Source organism: Budorcas taxicolor, chromosome 13 (assembly GCF_023091745.1).
Source record: "Budorcas taxicolor isolate Tak-1 chromosome 13, Takin1.1, whole genome shotgun sequence".
NCBI classification, from domain to species: domain Eukaryota; kingdom Metazoa; phylum Chordata; class Mammalia; order Artiodactyla; family Bovidae; genus Budorcas; species Budorcas taxicolor.
Window position 1 is genome coordinate 17,679,838 of NC_068922.1, and position 16,696 is coordinate 17,696,533.

General features: G+C 43.2%; 1 protein-coding gene across 1 annotated transcript in view; it reads right to left on the minus strand.

Moving 5' to 3' along the window:
- APBB1IP (amyloid beta precursor protein binding family B member 1 interacting protein) overlaps window positions 1–16,696 on the minus strand; it is a 39,858-nt gene that overhangs the window by 11,173 nt on the left and 11,989 nt on the right. Inside the window, exons 6-9 of the mRNA XM_052651130.1 lie at window positions 15,545–15,666; window positions 6,861–6,947; window positions 5,226–5,369; window positions 3,036–3,146 (exon numbers count right to left, since the gene is read on the minus strand). Coding sequence (XP_052507090.1) covers window positions 3,036–3,146; window positions 5,226–5,369; window positions 6,861–6,947; window positions 15,545–15,666 — 464 coding nt within the window. The remainder of the gene's footprint in view (window positions 1–3,035; window positions 3,147–5,225; window positions 5,370–6,860; window positions 6,948–15,544; window positions 15,667–16,696) is intronic.

Below are 16,696 nucleotides of genomic sequence, written 5' to 3' on the forward strand. Positions count from 1 at the left end.
CTCTGGGTGGTTAGGCAGAGATGAGGAAGAGTGGCTCACACCGTACTTAGGAAGTGGTCGCTGGGGTGTTGCTGAGGGAGATGTATGTAAACAAATGCATGATCACTCAATGACATGCTAAAGTCTGCAGCAAAAGTTGGAAAACAGAGAAAAGTTCTTTGGAAAAGGTGACAGCTGTGGAAGGAAGAGGCAGATAAGAACCTGGAAGCTTGGTGGACGTGCAAACTCCTAGGCCAGATCCCAGACCCACAGAATCCGAAGCTCTGGGGGCCCAACCACCTGTCTTAACAGCTCTCCTGGTGAGTCCCATGCACTCTCAAGTTTGAGAAATGCTGGTCAACAGGCATGTTTAACTGGTACTGGAGTGCAGTAAGAATGACTCCAGTTCTTGCTCACTGGTTATGTCTGTCAACATGGCACTAATGGTCTGGCAGGCAGAGATGGTTTACTCTGCACGAGATGTGTTATTTCCACTTCTTAGCAGAGGGCAGTGAAGCTTAGAGAGTCTTGACACTGTGCCAGGAGACAGAGCCAGGACTTAAAACTCCCATCTTCCTGGCAGCACCCTCCATGGATAGTCGTAATCCATGGGTTCATCCTGAGTAAGACGCTCCCGGGTTGAACTTCTCAGCCTGTGCACGTCTGTGAACTCACACGATCTCTTAACATGCTACTCTAATCCTGAACCCTTTCTGCAATGTATGTGCATACTCTGAATTCTGTCAACCTGCTCATCCTCATGAAATCTTTGCATATCAAGACTTTCTTCCGCCCTCCAGAGTGGACAGAAAGGGCAAGAAGTGACCAGAATGTTTATAAGAAAATTAAGTTCTCCAAAGGATGACTGACCCTTTTACTCAGCAAATGAGTAAAAATTCCCAGCATTTTGGGAGGGAAGTGAGAAGTGTGCCTAAGTGCAAAACGAGCAGGGCGACTGCTCATTAAGGAACCTGGCTTAAGAACACAATCCGTCATCATCATTTGAGAAAAGGGAAATGCATGTTCCTGGTGGGTTGTTTGTTTATTCTGATTCTTGTTTGTTCTCGTATCGTCAAGCCTGCATTTTTCCCCACCTCAGAGCCCTTGGCCCTGTCCATGGGAGGCCCTCAGCTGGGTCTCAGCATCACCATTCTCGGTGCAGCCCAGGGTGACCTGCATCCCAGGCCAGATAGTTCAACACATGATCCTGGGACCTAGTCCCAAGTTTGTGAGTCAGCACTAGTAACCACATTCCCACCCTGCTCACTGGGTCTAAATCCTCAGCCTGGAGCCCTCTAGATCTGAGATCTCTGCTTTCTATTGCTGAAAATCTCTGCTCCAGCCTCTGGCCATGGGTTTATGGGCCCTTACCCGCTTCTGACAACTTTCATTATATTTGTCTGCTCTGAAGCATATTTCATCACCAGCAGAGAAGCCCTGACTGTTCATGCTTAGAGCCAGAAGACATTCTTATGCTGTGCAGGCATAAGGATGCCCATGTGCAAAGGAGGGCCTCTGTGTTCCTAAGTTCTCAGAGTCTCAGGACTGCAAACGAGGGCCCCGAGGGCAGACAGCAACACAGTGAAAACACAGTTCAAGAGCAGCTGGGGCTGGGGTTAAGGGAGGCAGAGAAGAGATTTTGTGTGCCGGCAAACAGTGTCTGAGAGAATAGCCTCCCCACACCACCCACCCTTCCTTGGCTTCTCATCCTGGTTCAGCTAGTTCCTGGCTGAGAGTCTCTGTGCCCAGATTCCACATCTACAAACTACGGAGAGAGGCTTGCCTGGTGGCTCAGTGGTAAAGAATCCACCTGCCGTTGCAGGAGACACAGGTTCGATCCCTGGTCTGGGAAGATCCCACATGCCACGGAGCAACTAAGCCTGTGTACCAGAACTACTGAGCCTGTGCTCTAGAACCTGGGAGCCACAGCAAGAGAAGTCAACCACACGAGAAGCCCATGCGCCACAGCTAGAGAGTAGCCTTCGCTCTCCGCAACTAGAGAACGTCTGTGCGCAGCAACAAAGACCCAGCACAGCCAAAAGTAAATAAAGAAATCAAACTAGGGAGAACTGTGGCTCTTACCACAGAAGGCTGATAAAGGACTAAATGAATTAATCTATTAATTAACATACGAAAAGTGCTTAAATCACTGCATTGCAGATGCAGTGTATAATGTTTGCCACTGTTCTCATGGCCCTTTCTATGCCAGTAGTTTATTACTGTAAGTGGAGTATAACCTTTAAAAATGGTGCATCACTATATTGTACACATGTCATTTATATAACATTGCACAGCAATGTTTGTAATTTAATAAAAAATAACAAAGTATATTTGCAGGAAAAAAAAAAGTTCTGCACACAGCTTGCACCTGAGCCGAATGGAATGAGATAACCTGGGTTTTTCTGGTGTGAACATATGAAGGGGAATTTGTGGTGTCAGAGGCAATGGTGTGGCCAGAAGAGCTCCATAAATCCCTGGAGTCCATTTCTAGGAGTCAGTTGTTACATTTGGCAGAGAAAAGTTACTTCTGCCCAACCTTCCAAAATATGGTGCTAATGTCAGCCTTACCAGACACCTGATAATATATACTGTCTTTTGATAATGTGCACTTTAAAAAGTTTCAAGACCCACTAATACTATTTTTAGAAAAAGATTTTTTTTCTATTTTTCTATTTTCTATATTTTTCTAGGAAGTCTTGTCAACTTCCTAATTTCTCAAAATATCTTACAATGGAATAAGGCCCTGATAAAGAACTGAACAATCAATCATTTTGTCAATAAAATTATAAATAAAATCTGTCCAAAATGTAGAGCTTTCATTCTCATAAAGTGATGAAGAAATCCAGACAGGCTAACTTGGAAGTTTTAGACTCAGTAACAGACTTGGGGGAAATAAGCTGAACTGGGTAGAAATGCTTTCTCCTCTCCTACTGTGGTTTCCAATAAAAAGCTTATTATGTTATACTTGTAGTTAGCTACATAACACTGAACATTTCTCAAAAGGAAATAACTGAGTCAAACTGCTTACAGATCTAAGGTAAGGACTTAAAACCTACCTTTAAAACAAAGCAGTAGTCAGTGGGTGCTTTGTATTTCATTTTACACTGAATCCCATAGTAAATGTTGACATTTTCAAACTGTATAAAACAGGCCAGATCTCGAGATGTCTGAAAGAGAAGGAAAAAAATAACCTCAACTTAGCTGACAGGTAATATTTCCCCAAGTTGTTCACGGCACAATGAAGGGTTACATTTTAGTAGGAAAATACAGAATTTCAGGTGTTACTTAAGCATTTACCACGCAGCCTTCTAAAAGCCAGGCCTACATTTTAAGACGTGAAAGAGCACATCTAGGGCAGAGCAGCGTGCCACGGGTGGAGCAGAAGATTACACTGGTGTCCTGGCTCCTAGAGGCGACTAGACGTGGGCCCCTAGAGACGATTGGCTGACCCCGAGACTTCAGTGCTGTGCTGACGTGGTCCGGACACAGTGGCTGAGCACCTTGTGAGGCGTTTCATTTTGGCTTTTGCCATTTAGTCGCTGATGGATTTCATGACTGAACATTTAGGAAAAAGTCCCTTGTGGATGAACAATGAGTGGTATCTGATGCTCAGAAAATCAGCACACACTTCATGAATCTCTTCTTGAGGAGAAAAGACTCCCTTCATGCCATCTCTTTAGGGCTGGCAGTGTTGCTATGGCAACAGAATCCCCTCCTTAAGTATAGCACACGTTGTGAAGACCTCTAATCTACATATTTGGTGACACATCAACTACAGATTTGTTCTATTACTTTCTCTCTCCTCTCACATTCTGTTTTTTAATGAATAAAAAATAAAGGGCAGAATTATTACATCTCAATGCACTGCTGCTGCTACTGCTGCTAAGTCGCGTCAGCCGTGTCCGATCTCAATGCACAATTATTCTTTATTATATGGTAGTACATTTTTTTCTTGTGAGAGCTTTTCTTCTGGATTTTCAAAGTTTTAGTCTTTTTAATTAGAAAAATAAAACATTCATCATAATTTAAAAATAAATATTTATTTATATTTAAAGATAAATTAAATATAAATAAATATATATTTAAAAGAAAAATGAAAATCTTCCTTCACTCTTCTTTCCTCATTTCATTTCTCTTCTCCAGAAAAGAGATTCTTCCAAATGTTTTGGGGGATATATTTATATGCCTATGTATGTATAGACATATTCACATATAAAATTTTAAAAATATAAATGAGATTTTACTCTTAATATTTTTTCATGAATTTATTCTTTTTCTTAACATTATATCTTGGGGTCTATGTCAGGATGTATGAAAGGCTATATCACACTGTATAGTTGCATAACATTACACTGTACAGATGTAATTATTTATTTAACCATCCTACTATAGATGACTAGAGGTTATTTTAATATCATGCTATTACAAAAATACTTAAAAATACTCTGTGGGGTAGATTGCTAAACATGGAGCCGGCCTTTGAAGGGGTATTCCCTTTTACATTTGCCTAGATCTTGCTAAACTGTCCCCCCAATTTGGCTATACCCAGATGTATGATTCCAGATAAAAGAAGTCTTACTCTTATGCCTACAGAACAATAGAGTAAAAAGGGAGGGAAAAAAGTCCTCTGAAATCAATAGGTAAAAAAATGAATTAATCTTTAGAGAAATGCTTTGGTCATAATTTCTGAGACCTGATCTTTAAAGTAGATAGATTTCTTTACCTTTAAAAGAAAGCAGCTGAAAGATTCAGGATTTCAGAAATTCTATCCTAAAAGTATATTTATTTGAATAAACACTGTCATCACATGAATCTCACAGCAAAAGGCAGAGTACTGAAATTTCCACCTGAGGATTTCTTTAGTTTTTCCCTGGTAGCTCAGCTGGTAAAGAATCCACCTTCAATGCAGGAGACACCAGTTCTATTCCTGGGTTGGGAAGATCTGCTGGAGAAGGGATAGGCTACCCACTCCAGTATTCTTGGGCTTCCCTTGTGGCTCAGCTGGAAAAGAATCCACCTGCAATGCAGGAGACCTGGGTTTGATCCCTGGGTTGGGAAGACCCCCTGGAGAAGAGAAAGGCTACCCACTCCAGAATTGGGAAAGGGTACCCACTCCAGTATTCTGGCCTAGAGAATTCCATGGATTGTATAGTCCATAGCGTTGCAAAGAGTTGGACACGACTGAGTGACTTTCACTTTCATGAAATGCCTTTTTCATAAGCATATTTTTAAAAAAAATTTCTGACCTTAGTCTTTCCTTTGGGGACATAATAAATTCCAGAAGCTCGTAAAAGAAAATAGCGCCTTTTCCATGATTTCTTCCCATCTTCTTTCAAATAAAGAGCTCCCTCGAGTTCTGGCACAATGACGGATGTTCCACAGAAACTCTCCTGAAATTGAGATTCCAATGATATAAAACCCATAGGAGATAAAACATATATCTTGTTCACATTGAAATAAACTGTGGCAAGCTAAAACTCATTTTGTCTACAGCTCTAATTGAATGCACATATTGACACTGCATACTATTTGCCAAAAGACAGGAGGAACGCGGTGATTGAATTTCAGCTCCAGAGTTCAATTTCTAGGCTTCTTGACCACTTAGCTCTGTGATTCTGAGCAAGTGATTCAACCTCAGTGCCTTTACTTGCAAAATAAGAGTGCTGATAGCCCCAACTTCATAAGGAAGGTAGTGAGTACAATCTTGGTACATATTGTGGAAGTATTACATAAAATTTATTTCTATTACTGTAGGTAGATAAATATATAACTTATTCCTTTACCTGTAAGTGGAAAAGTTATGATTTCACTGCTAGTAAATAGAAAAATTTTTATCATTAATTCTGTACATAAAATATGTATAAATTAGTATTTTATTTTTGGCATACTTTGAGATACAGATGACACAGAAAATTGCATTAGATTTAGGTATATGACCTAATGATTTGATGTATGTATATACTGTAAAATGATCACCATCATAAGTGCAGTTAATATCTGTCACCCCACATAGTTATACATTTTTTCCCTCATGATGAGGATCAGTGAACTGGCTCCAGGCAGGAATGTGGGCCCAGGTGTCACCAGGTCTTCTGACTTCTCAAGAGAAGCTACAAATCTCCTAATTCAAAAGGTCATCATGTTGTTGGGATGACAAAAATCTGGGGCTCCCATGCCCATTTGTGACCTGTGGCCTAGCAGGCATCTGCATTATAGGCAGGGACCAGGGCCTCAATTTTTAGCAAAGTTGAAATGTGAAAAGTCATTCAGAAGTTTCAAAAAAATCAACCATCAAATGAACTTCAGCAATACAGCCTTGAGTGATAACCAGACACGGGTAGCATACTTTACACATGGTGCTTCCAGTCTCTTCCTAAATCTTTGTAACAATGCAATACGATACAGGAAACCAAGGTTCTTGGACTGGCCCAATAACACATGAACCTCAACAGGCAGAACCAAACTTGGGTCAGAGCTCCAACCACCATCTCACACTTTCTACCACACCTGCCTGCTGGAGGGGCATCGGAGAACTCACTGCAAAGAAGTCATGCCTGACTTCTGTTAAGAGCATGTAAGCAATGAAATCTATGGACTGTTAGAGATGAGTTTCATGTGGATTATTGTCTTTTAGTCAAGACTTACCAATCCAACTTCATGAAGAGTAAACTATCTTGTCTAAAACAATACTTTTGAACAACCAACTCCAAGAACCAGTTTAATGATCTAAATAGCTATAATTTAGTAGTAATTTGATCTTAAAACCCCAAGTTAAAATTTCAGTGTGTCTCTGAATCGCCCATTATTCTGAGAAGCAAATAGTTTACAAAGATACAGCTAATATTCCTCTCTTTTCTACTGCTCTGCAAAATTAATCTTACCTCAAGCAAGGATTCCTTGTTCTTCGCATTCATTTTCTCATTGGTTTCCTTGTTTTCTTTTTTTCCTTTGTTATCCAGGTAAAAATTCTAAATAAAATAGTAAAATATAGGATCAGTGAGGGTTCATCACCATGGTAGCCGCTGCACAGAACCCACGGTCTTGCTGGAGAGGGACACATACGTGGAGGAGGCAAACTGAGGACCACAGTGGATGGTCTCTATCAACCAAGTGCTTATCGAGGGGCTTACCAAGTGCTGAGCACTGCCCCACTGGCCAGAGCAATACCTACCCTTCCCCACACAGCGTATAATCAGTGAGGAAACAAGCACAAGAGAGAAAACACTAGCAAAGGATGCAACTGTTATTTAATTTAACCATGGTCTAGAATTCCATGTCAAATGCTGGAAGCCTGGAGACCCCAGGGCCCTTGGAAAAGCCCAGAACTGGAGGATAGCGGAGCATCCCAGATTCCAGGCCTTTGATCACCATGTAGGGTCCCTGAGGACTCGAGACTCCGGCTTCTCCAGAGAAGCATGAAATCTGGACTTTTATCCGTGTGGGCAACCAATTTTAATTTTTAAAAACTGCATGAGTCAGTCACAACACAGAGTTTGCTACTTGGCAACTTCCAGGGACAGAGAGAAGCAGAAAGGACATTTCTGGAAAGAGAACCAGCTTAGCAAAGGCAAGGAAGACCACCGTGTAGAAGCCCTCATGATTTGCGGGGAGCACCTACTATATGGCAGATCCTCAGCCAGGTGCTTTGCAAAGACCACCTCCAATCCTAATGACAAAGCTGCAAGGTAAGTGACAGCCCCCTCCACTTTACAGGTTAGGACACTGAAGCTCAGCCAGGTTAAACAGCTAGGGCACTGCAGTGCGAATGAACACCAGAGCTAAGTGTGTCTTATGTGTGGGCTCTTACCACCACACCCACTACCCCTGAAACTGAAGGTCAGTGCAGTTCAAGGGCAGAGAGACTAAACTTACGCTAATTCCAGCAGCTCCTGATTCAGGGAGGAGGCAGGGTCCTCGCCTTTCTCATGATTATCCCTTTGGAACATCTGCTTGTGGACTATGTCAGGCAGAACCACCACCATAGTTAAAGCATTTAAGGACTTCGAGGTGGAAACAATGGAGAAGGCGATGGCCCCCCACTCCAGTACTCTTGCCTGGAAAAGCCCATGGATGGAGGAGCCTGGTGTGCTGCAGTCCATGGGGTCGCGAAGAGTCGGACACGACTGAGAGACTTCACTTTCACTTTTCACTTTAATGCATTGGAGAAGGAAATGGTAACCCACTCCAGTGTTCTTGCCTGGAGAATCCCAGGGACGGGGGAGCCTGGTGGGCTGCCGTCTATGGAGTCGCACAGAGTCGGACACAACTGAAGCGACTTAGCAGCAGCAGCAGGTGGAAACAAAGTTTATAAAATAATGCCTGAAAAAAAATGTATTAAAACTACAACATATAACCCTGGAGGGTAGTGACTAAGTTAAGGAGCCTCCCGAGTCTAGACACAAATGTTTACTTACAGGATGACAGTGCTTCCACAAGTGTGACCCCCCAGACCACCCCAATGCTCTGTTAAATTCATGTTCCCAGGGCCCTCACTTACTGAAGTGGAATCTGAGGGGACCTGAGAATGTTCATTCCAGCACACTTCCTGGATGATTTCTACTTACACTGAAGTTTGAAAATAAAGAGGAAGCAAACTGCAAAGCAAACTTTGTAGAATTAGGAGATCTCCTAGAAATAGAACGTGCCACGATGACAAATTGTTAACTTAAATAGAGGAAACAAGTCAGGTACAACTCCTTCCATAAATCTTATTGAATTATCGTTCTGTTGTTGTTCAGTCACTCAGTCATTTTCGACTGTTTGTGACCCCATGGATTGCAGCACACCAGGCTTCGCTGTCCTTCACTATCTCCTGGAGTTTGCTCAAACTCATGTCCATCAAGTCGGTGATGCCATCCAACCATCTCATCCTCTGTCGCCCCCTTCTCCTCCTGCCCTCAATCTTTCCCAGCATCAGGATCTTTTCCAATCAGTCAGCTCTTCTCAACAGGTGGCCAAAGTACTGGAGCTTCAGCTTTAGCATCAGTCCTTTCAGTGAATGTTCAAGGTTGATATCCTTGAATTACCTTTTAATGCATTTTTAAAGACAAACTTTTATGTATTATTTGAAAGGACAGCATATTGTGAATTAGTGTGGTTATTCTAGAGGGTTTGGAAATAATTCTAATTTTATGTATTTGGCTTGCAGACTCTGATTAATATAATATGGGACATATACCACCTACCCGAACTCTATACTAAGACCTTACAGGTACATTTTTCACGTCATCCTCACAGCAACCCCACAATGTAGGTGTGATTGCTATTTCAGATAAGGAAACATATAAGTGATTGCCCAAGAACAATTAGTGCGAGAGCTTTGAATTTTTCATAATCTTTCACAAAGCTAGCGGAAGTGATGGAATTCCAGTTGAGCTATTTCAAATCCTGAAAGATGATGCTGTGAAAGTGCTGCACTCAATATGCCAGCAAATTTGGAAAACTCAGCCGTGGCCACAGGACTGGAAAAGGTCAGTTTTCATTACAATCCCAAAGAAAGGCAATGCCAAAGAATGCTCAAACTACCACACAATTGCACTCATCTCACACACTAGTAAAGTAATACTCAAAATTCTCCAAGCCAGGCTTCAGCAATACATGAACCGTGAACTTCCAGATGTTGAAGCTGGTTTTAGAAAAGGCAGAGAAACCAGAGATCAAATTGCCAACATCCACTGGATCACGGAAAAAGCAAGAGAGTTCCAGAAAAACATCTATTTCTGCTTTCTTGACTATGCCAAAGCCTTTGGCTGTGTGGATCACAATCAACTGTGGAAAATTCTGAGAGAGATGGGAATACCAGACCACCTGACCTGCCTCTTGAGAAATCTGTATGCAGCTCAGGAAGCAACAGTTGGAACTGGACATGGAACAACACACTGGTTCCAAATAGGAAAAGGAGTACGTCAAGGCTGTATATTGTCACCCTGCTTATTTAACTTATATGCAGAGTACATCATGAGAAATGCTGGGCTGGAGGAAGCACAAGCTGGAATCAAGATTGCCAGGAGAAATATCAATAACCTCAGATATGCAGATGACACCACCCTTATGGCAGAAAGCGAAGAGGAACTAAAAAGCCTCTTGATGAAAATGAAAGAGGAGAGTGAAAAAGTTGGCTTAAAGCTCAACATTCAGAAAACGAAGATCGTGGCATCTGGTCCCATCACTTTATGGGAAATAGATGGGGAAACACTGGAAACAGTGTCAGACTTTATATTTTTGGGCTCCAAAATCACTGCAGATGGTGACTGCAGCCATGAAATTAAAAGATGCTTATTCCTTGGAAGAAAAGTTATGACCAACCTAAATAGCATATTCAAAAGCAGAGACATTACCTTGCCAACAAAGGTCTGTCTAGTCAAGGATATGGTTTTTCCAGTAGTCATGTATGGGTGTCAGAGTTGGACTGTGAAGAAAGGTGAGCACCGAAGAATTGATGCTTTTGAACTGTGGTGTTGGAGAAGACTCTTGAGAGTCCTTTGGACTGCAAGGAGATCCAACCAGTCCATTCTGAAAGAGATCAGCCCTGGGATTTCTTTGGAAGGAATGATGCTAAAGCTGAAACTCCAGTACTTTGGCCACCTCATGCGAAGAGCTGACTCATTGGAAAAGACTGTGATGCTGGGAGGGATTGGGGGCAGGAGGAGAAGGGGATGACAGAGGATGAGATGGCTAGATGGCATCACTGACTCAATGGACGTGAATCTGAGTGAACTCCGGGAGTTGGTGATGGACAGGGAGGCCTGGCGTGCTGCGATTCATGGGGTCGCAAAGAGTCGGAAACGACTGAGTGACTGAACTGAACTGAACTGAAACACCACAGGAAAGAACCCAGTATGATAGTGTGGATGAACTTAATATCACTGAACTGCACACTAAAAAGTGACTAAAATGGTAAATTCCATGTTATGTGTATTTTACCAAAATTTTAAAAAATGTGATAACTTAGTCCTGACAATGAATAGAGAGTGTGCTGCTAGCAAGGACATTTGCTTCAGGGCCCCGGAAATATGTGATCATGTATGCACTGAAAGAAGGGAGAGGAACGCGAGGAAGACTGCAGAGCGTGTGTGGGTCGCCATCATTTGAGAACAGGAGGGCATGTGTCGCCCTCTGCAGGACAGACAGGGCAAGAGCCTTTCTAAACTATAGTAGTGAGTGTTAGCTCAGCTCAGTTCAGTCGCTCAGTTGTGTCCGACTCTTTGCGACCCCATGAATCGCAGCACGCCAGGCCTCCTTGTCCATCACCAACTCCCGGAGTTCACTGAGATTCATGTCCATCGAGTCAGTGATGCCATCCAGCCATCTCATCCTCCGTCGTCCCCTTCTCCTGCCCCCAATCCCTCCCAGCATCACAGTCTTTTCCAATGACTCAACCCTTCACATGAGGTGGCCAAAGTACTGGAGTTTCAGCTTTAGCATCATTCCTTCCAAAGAACACCCAGGACTGATCTCCTTTAGAATGGACCGGTTGGATCTCCTTGCAGTCCAAGGGACTCTCAAGAGTCTTCTCCAACACCACACTTCAAAAGCATCAATTCTTCAGTGCTCAGCCTTCTTCACAGTCCAACTCTGACACCCATACATGACTACTGGAAAAACCATAGCCTTTGACTAGACGGACCTTAGTCGGCAAAGTAATGTCTCTGCTTTTGAATATGCTATCTAGGTTGGTCATAACTTTTCTTTCAAGGAGTAAGCGTCTTTTAATTTCATGGCTGCAGTCACCATCTGCAGTGATTTTGGAGCCCAAAAATATAGTCTGACACTGTTTCCAGTGTTTCCCCATCTATTTCCCATAAAGTGATGGGACCAGATGCCACGATCTTCGTTTTCTGAATGTTGAGCTTTAAGCCAACTTTTTCACTCTCCTCTTTCACCTTCATCAAGAGGCTTTTTAGTTCCTCTTCGCTTTCTGCCATAAGGGTGGTGTCATCTGCATATCTGAGGTTATTGATATTTCTCCTGGCAATCTTGATTCCAGCTTGTGTTTCTTCCAGTCCAGCGTTTCTCATGATGTACTCTGCATATAAGTTAAATAAGCAGGGTGACAATATACAGCCTTGACGTACTCCTTTTCCTATTTGGAACCAGTGTGTTGTTCCATGTCCAGTTCCAACTGTTGCTTCCTGAGCTGCATACAGATTTCTCAAGAGGCAGGTCAGGTGGTCTGGTATTCCCATCTCTCTCAGAATTTTCCACAGTTGATTGTGATCCACACAGTCAAATATTCTTGCCTTGAGTACTCCATGAACAGTTAGTAGCTCAGCTGTGCCCAACTCTGCGACCCCATGGGCTGCAGCCCACCAGGCTCCTCTGTCCATGAGACTTTCCAGGCAAGGATACTGGAATGGGTTGCCATTTCCTTCTCCATTCTGAACTATGAAGTGTCTCATTTTATGAGGGTATTGTGCAGCCATTATCTTTTCTGAGACCCCTCTCACTTTTTTAGGTTCTGAATACCTTTTCCCCTTCCAGGTGGTAGTACTATACTGTGCTTTTGCTTTAATGAAATTCCAAGCTGGAGGTCATGCAGGGCAATCCTTAGAAGGACTGACTGCTCTTGGGTGAGAATTTGGGGGGTCTGTAGCAAGTGGCAGAATGTAATAGTTAGTCCATTATCTGTTAGGTACAATCTGAGCTGAAAAATAAAGGAACTTTAAAATGGGAAATGAGACTTTCAGCTGCAGTCCACCCCTCTTTCTCACAGCTTCTGAAAATGCAAGCTTTGAGAGCAGCAGGATAGGAAAGAAACAGCAAATCCATGGTTTAAAATTACCTTGTTGGGATAATGAGTAAATGAAGCAAACACTTATCAATCCATGAGTAAATATTTGTACTTTTCACATGTAAAATATCACTGTTTTAAGAATCATTTTATCACACTGAGAAGATGAATGTAAGTAGACGGCTATATGTCTATAGATGGGGGAGCTGTATAGGACTGCACAAATTAAAAATGAGCCAAGTTCTGTAGGTTTGCAGAGAGGAGGAAATTACTGTGGCCTGAGATGATCAAGGAACACTTCACAGAGTAGGTCAAAGTTGTAACTGTACCTTGAAAGATGTTCATATTCAGATAGAGGAAAAGAAATAAAGAGAGCATTCAGGGCAGGAGGAACAGAATGGACAAAGGCCCAGGGGTGGTTAAACACTGGGGATCTTTGAAGCAAACTAAATGTCCATGGGCAGATGAACAGATAAAGATGTGGTACATAAATACAGTGGAATACCACTCAGCCATAAAAAGAATGAAATGATGCCCTCTGCAGCAGCACGGATGGGCCCAGAGATGATCATATTAAGCAAATCAGAAGAGAAAGAAATATCACATGAGATCATTTATATGTGGAATCTAAAATAATGAGATAAATGAACTTATCTACAAAACAGACATTTTAATAGATTCACGGACACAGAATTTATGGTTACCAAGGGGAGAACGGGGGCAAGGGGAGAGAGAGAGCAGGAGCCTGGGATTATGCACACACTGCTACATGTAAAAGGGGTGAACACCAAGACCTACTGTATAGCTCAGGGAACTCTACTCAATATCTTCTATTAACCTGTAATGGAAAATTATCTGAAAAGAATATACATGTGTATGTGTGTGTGTGTGTGTGTGTGTGTATGACCAAATCACTTTCCTGTACACTTGAATCTAACACAACAGTATAAATTAACATACTGCAATTTTAAAAAATTACTGGGTATCTTTAGGGCACTGGTGAACAGCCAGCCTGGCTAGAGCTGGGGCACAGCTGATACAGCCCAGACCATGACCCCAAGCCCTCTCTTCCGTCCTGTGTCAGAATTCACTGATGCCTGTCAGCTAGTGACTGTGCAGTGCCCACCCCCCGGGATGGCTGGAGCGCACATCCTTGCCACCTTATGCTCGCTTTGGCCACGTGACTTGCTTGGGCCAGCAGAATGTGGATGGGTGAACAGAATGTGGGTCCATGGGAACAGAGGGCCTGAGAGGTGGCACGGTGTTTTTCCACGGTTTCTTCAGCACGCTTGCCCTTCACCAGGAGGAGAGTGTTTCACAGGTGGCTGCTGGTCTGAGGACAGTAAGCGGCATGTGGAACTCTCTTGATCTGACTCACACTGTGGAGCCAGGGACAGAGGACCTGCTGACCTGCAGGCCCTGGAGAGAGGAGATGCCTGCTGCTAGAAGCCACTGGGATCCTCAGGTTGTGTTCACATCTCCAACCCTGACTGATACACATGCCCACACTGGCTGGGCAGGGGCTCTGGGCACTGAAGTCGAGAGACGACTTTGTTTTAAAGGAGAAGCCCCTCCCAGGGACTTCCCTGGTGCTCGAGAAGTTAAGATTCCACGCTTCCACAGCAGGAGGCCCGGGTTTGATCCCCGGTCAGGGACAGTGCATATGCCGCAGCTAAAAGCCTGCACGCCACGACTAAAGGTCTTGCTGCAACTGAGATCCTTAGTGCTGCAACTAAGGCCCAGCAGAGCCAAGTAAGTAAAATCAATCCATAAAAAATAAAACAAAAGCCCCTTCTGGAGGTTGTAAATGTGATGCCTGTATGACTTTCCTTCCAGCTGGGCCTGGTCCCGGATGGTCAGAGATGCACCTTGGCAGGAGAGGGAGGGTGGAAAGGAGGGGAGAGACCATGAGGTCATTTTCCCCCATGGTGGCTGGTGTCCTTCTGCACCCAAGGGGAAGCGTGCCACTGTGGCTCCGTCTCTGCTTCTTACTCATGCAACTAAATAAACCACCACCACTGCCAAATTTCGGTTAAGAAACAGAACAATGGAACGAAAATTGCCTGAAGTATCAATAGTGATGATCACTGAACTGTGGAAATACTTAAATTTCCTTTCTTTTACTTTTCAGGTTTTTTCCAATAAATTGGTATTAATTTTGAAGTCAGACACATAAAAGATGTTTATAAAAAGAAATGAACAGCAATACAGCAAGCAGGTGACCTTAATTTGTTTTCACAACACGTTCTCTGAAAAAGACATTCTTCGGGGCTCCTGCCAAGAAGGTTGGCTAATGTTAATACCAAGGTGGGTCACCCTCTCCAGACACAGACCCCAGGCCTCACACTTCTTATTTTGGTTTCAGGCCCCACTGGTCTTTGCACAGTGGGGGCTACATGTTAGCACAGCTGGGAAAAGAAAACTCTTTGGGTTACAGCTGAGGTTCATGCGTTCGTTTGAACACCTGGCACATTTTTAGGATGAGCAGACCACCCTGTGACCACAGTTAACTGGGAAGAGGCGCTTTCCCAACACCACCTGGCCTGGGAAACCGAGACAGACTCAGCTGCTTCATCAACAAGGTTGCTCTAATTAGGACAGTAAGGTCTTACCGCCCCAACCTACCTTACCCCAGAGAGGCAGGCCCACGTGGGCACAAGGGGACCCTGTCCTGACCCCTAAGCGTTGAGTCTGTATTTCTTTGAAAGGAATACATTTGTGATATTTTGTGAGATAATGAATAATGTGAAATTTTGTGAGCTATCTTGTGAGGACACAGCTGACATTACAGAATGGATATTTTTATATGGTTTAACAATATACAAATTATCTTACCTGGGGGTTTTTAAATACAGCATATTTTTCCTTTTTCTCCAAAAATAACAGTTTATTTTCTGTGTCTCTTGTCCAGTCTGATAAGATTTCAACAACATTTTCATGGTCTTCAAAAAACCTTTCTGATGTAACAAGAGAGAGCATCTTTTCAGACCCAAGACATCAGGGTTTCCAACACAGAAATAAGTTGGTACTGAGCTAACACAATGCTTCATACTTCTCATTGGTTTTAGAAATTCCTAATTCTTACATGATGTCATACTGTAACATCTCTGTCATGTCTGTTCTTCAGTCTCAGGGCTTCAACTTACTTCCCGTAAAAAACATGGCAGATGAGCCTATAAAATAGTGGCAGTGGTCAGCCATTGCTCCGTGTTTGTATTTGGGTTTTTTACTACTTTCAATAGCCCTCCACCCTGTCTGGAAGGAGGACAATCAGGCAGTAATTGGGTAAATAACTTTGAATGAAATTGTGAGATAACTGCTGCTGCTGCTGCTAAGTCGCTTCAGTCGTGTCCAACTCTGTGCGACCCCATAGACGGCAGCCCACCAGGCTCCCCCGTCCCTGGGATTCTCCAGGCAAGAACACTGGAGTGGGTTGCCATTTCCTTCTCCAATGCATGAAAGTGAAAAGTGAAAGGGAAGTCGCTCAGTCATGTCCGACTCTTCGCGACCCCATGGACTGCAGCCTACCAGGCTCCTCCGCCCATGGGATTTTCCAGGCAAGAGTACTGGCGTGGGTTGCCATCGCCTTCTCCAGTGAGATAACTAATAAGCACTTGTACAAAGGTCCTCAACCTTTCTGGCATCAGGGACCAGTTTCATGGAAGACTATTTTTCCACTGACCGGGGACGGGGGATGGTTTCAGGATGATTCAAGGGCATTACATTTATTGTGCACTTTATTTCTATTATTATTATTACACCAGCTCCACCTCAGATCATCAGGAATTAGATCCTAGAGGCTGGGGGCCCTCCAAAACATTGCTCCCTAAACACATATAACATACATATAAAACACAATGTATTATACGAATATCGAAACCAACCCTAAACCTTCCTTGCCATCTTTTCTCTGACTCTGAGAATTGAAGAAAACTTGGCGGATTATTTCCTTGTAGATCATTTCCTCCAGTGAGACATATCCCCAAA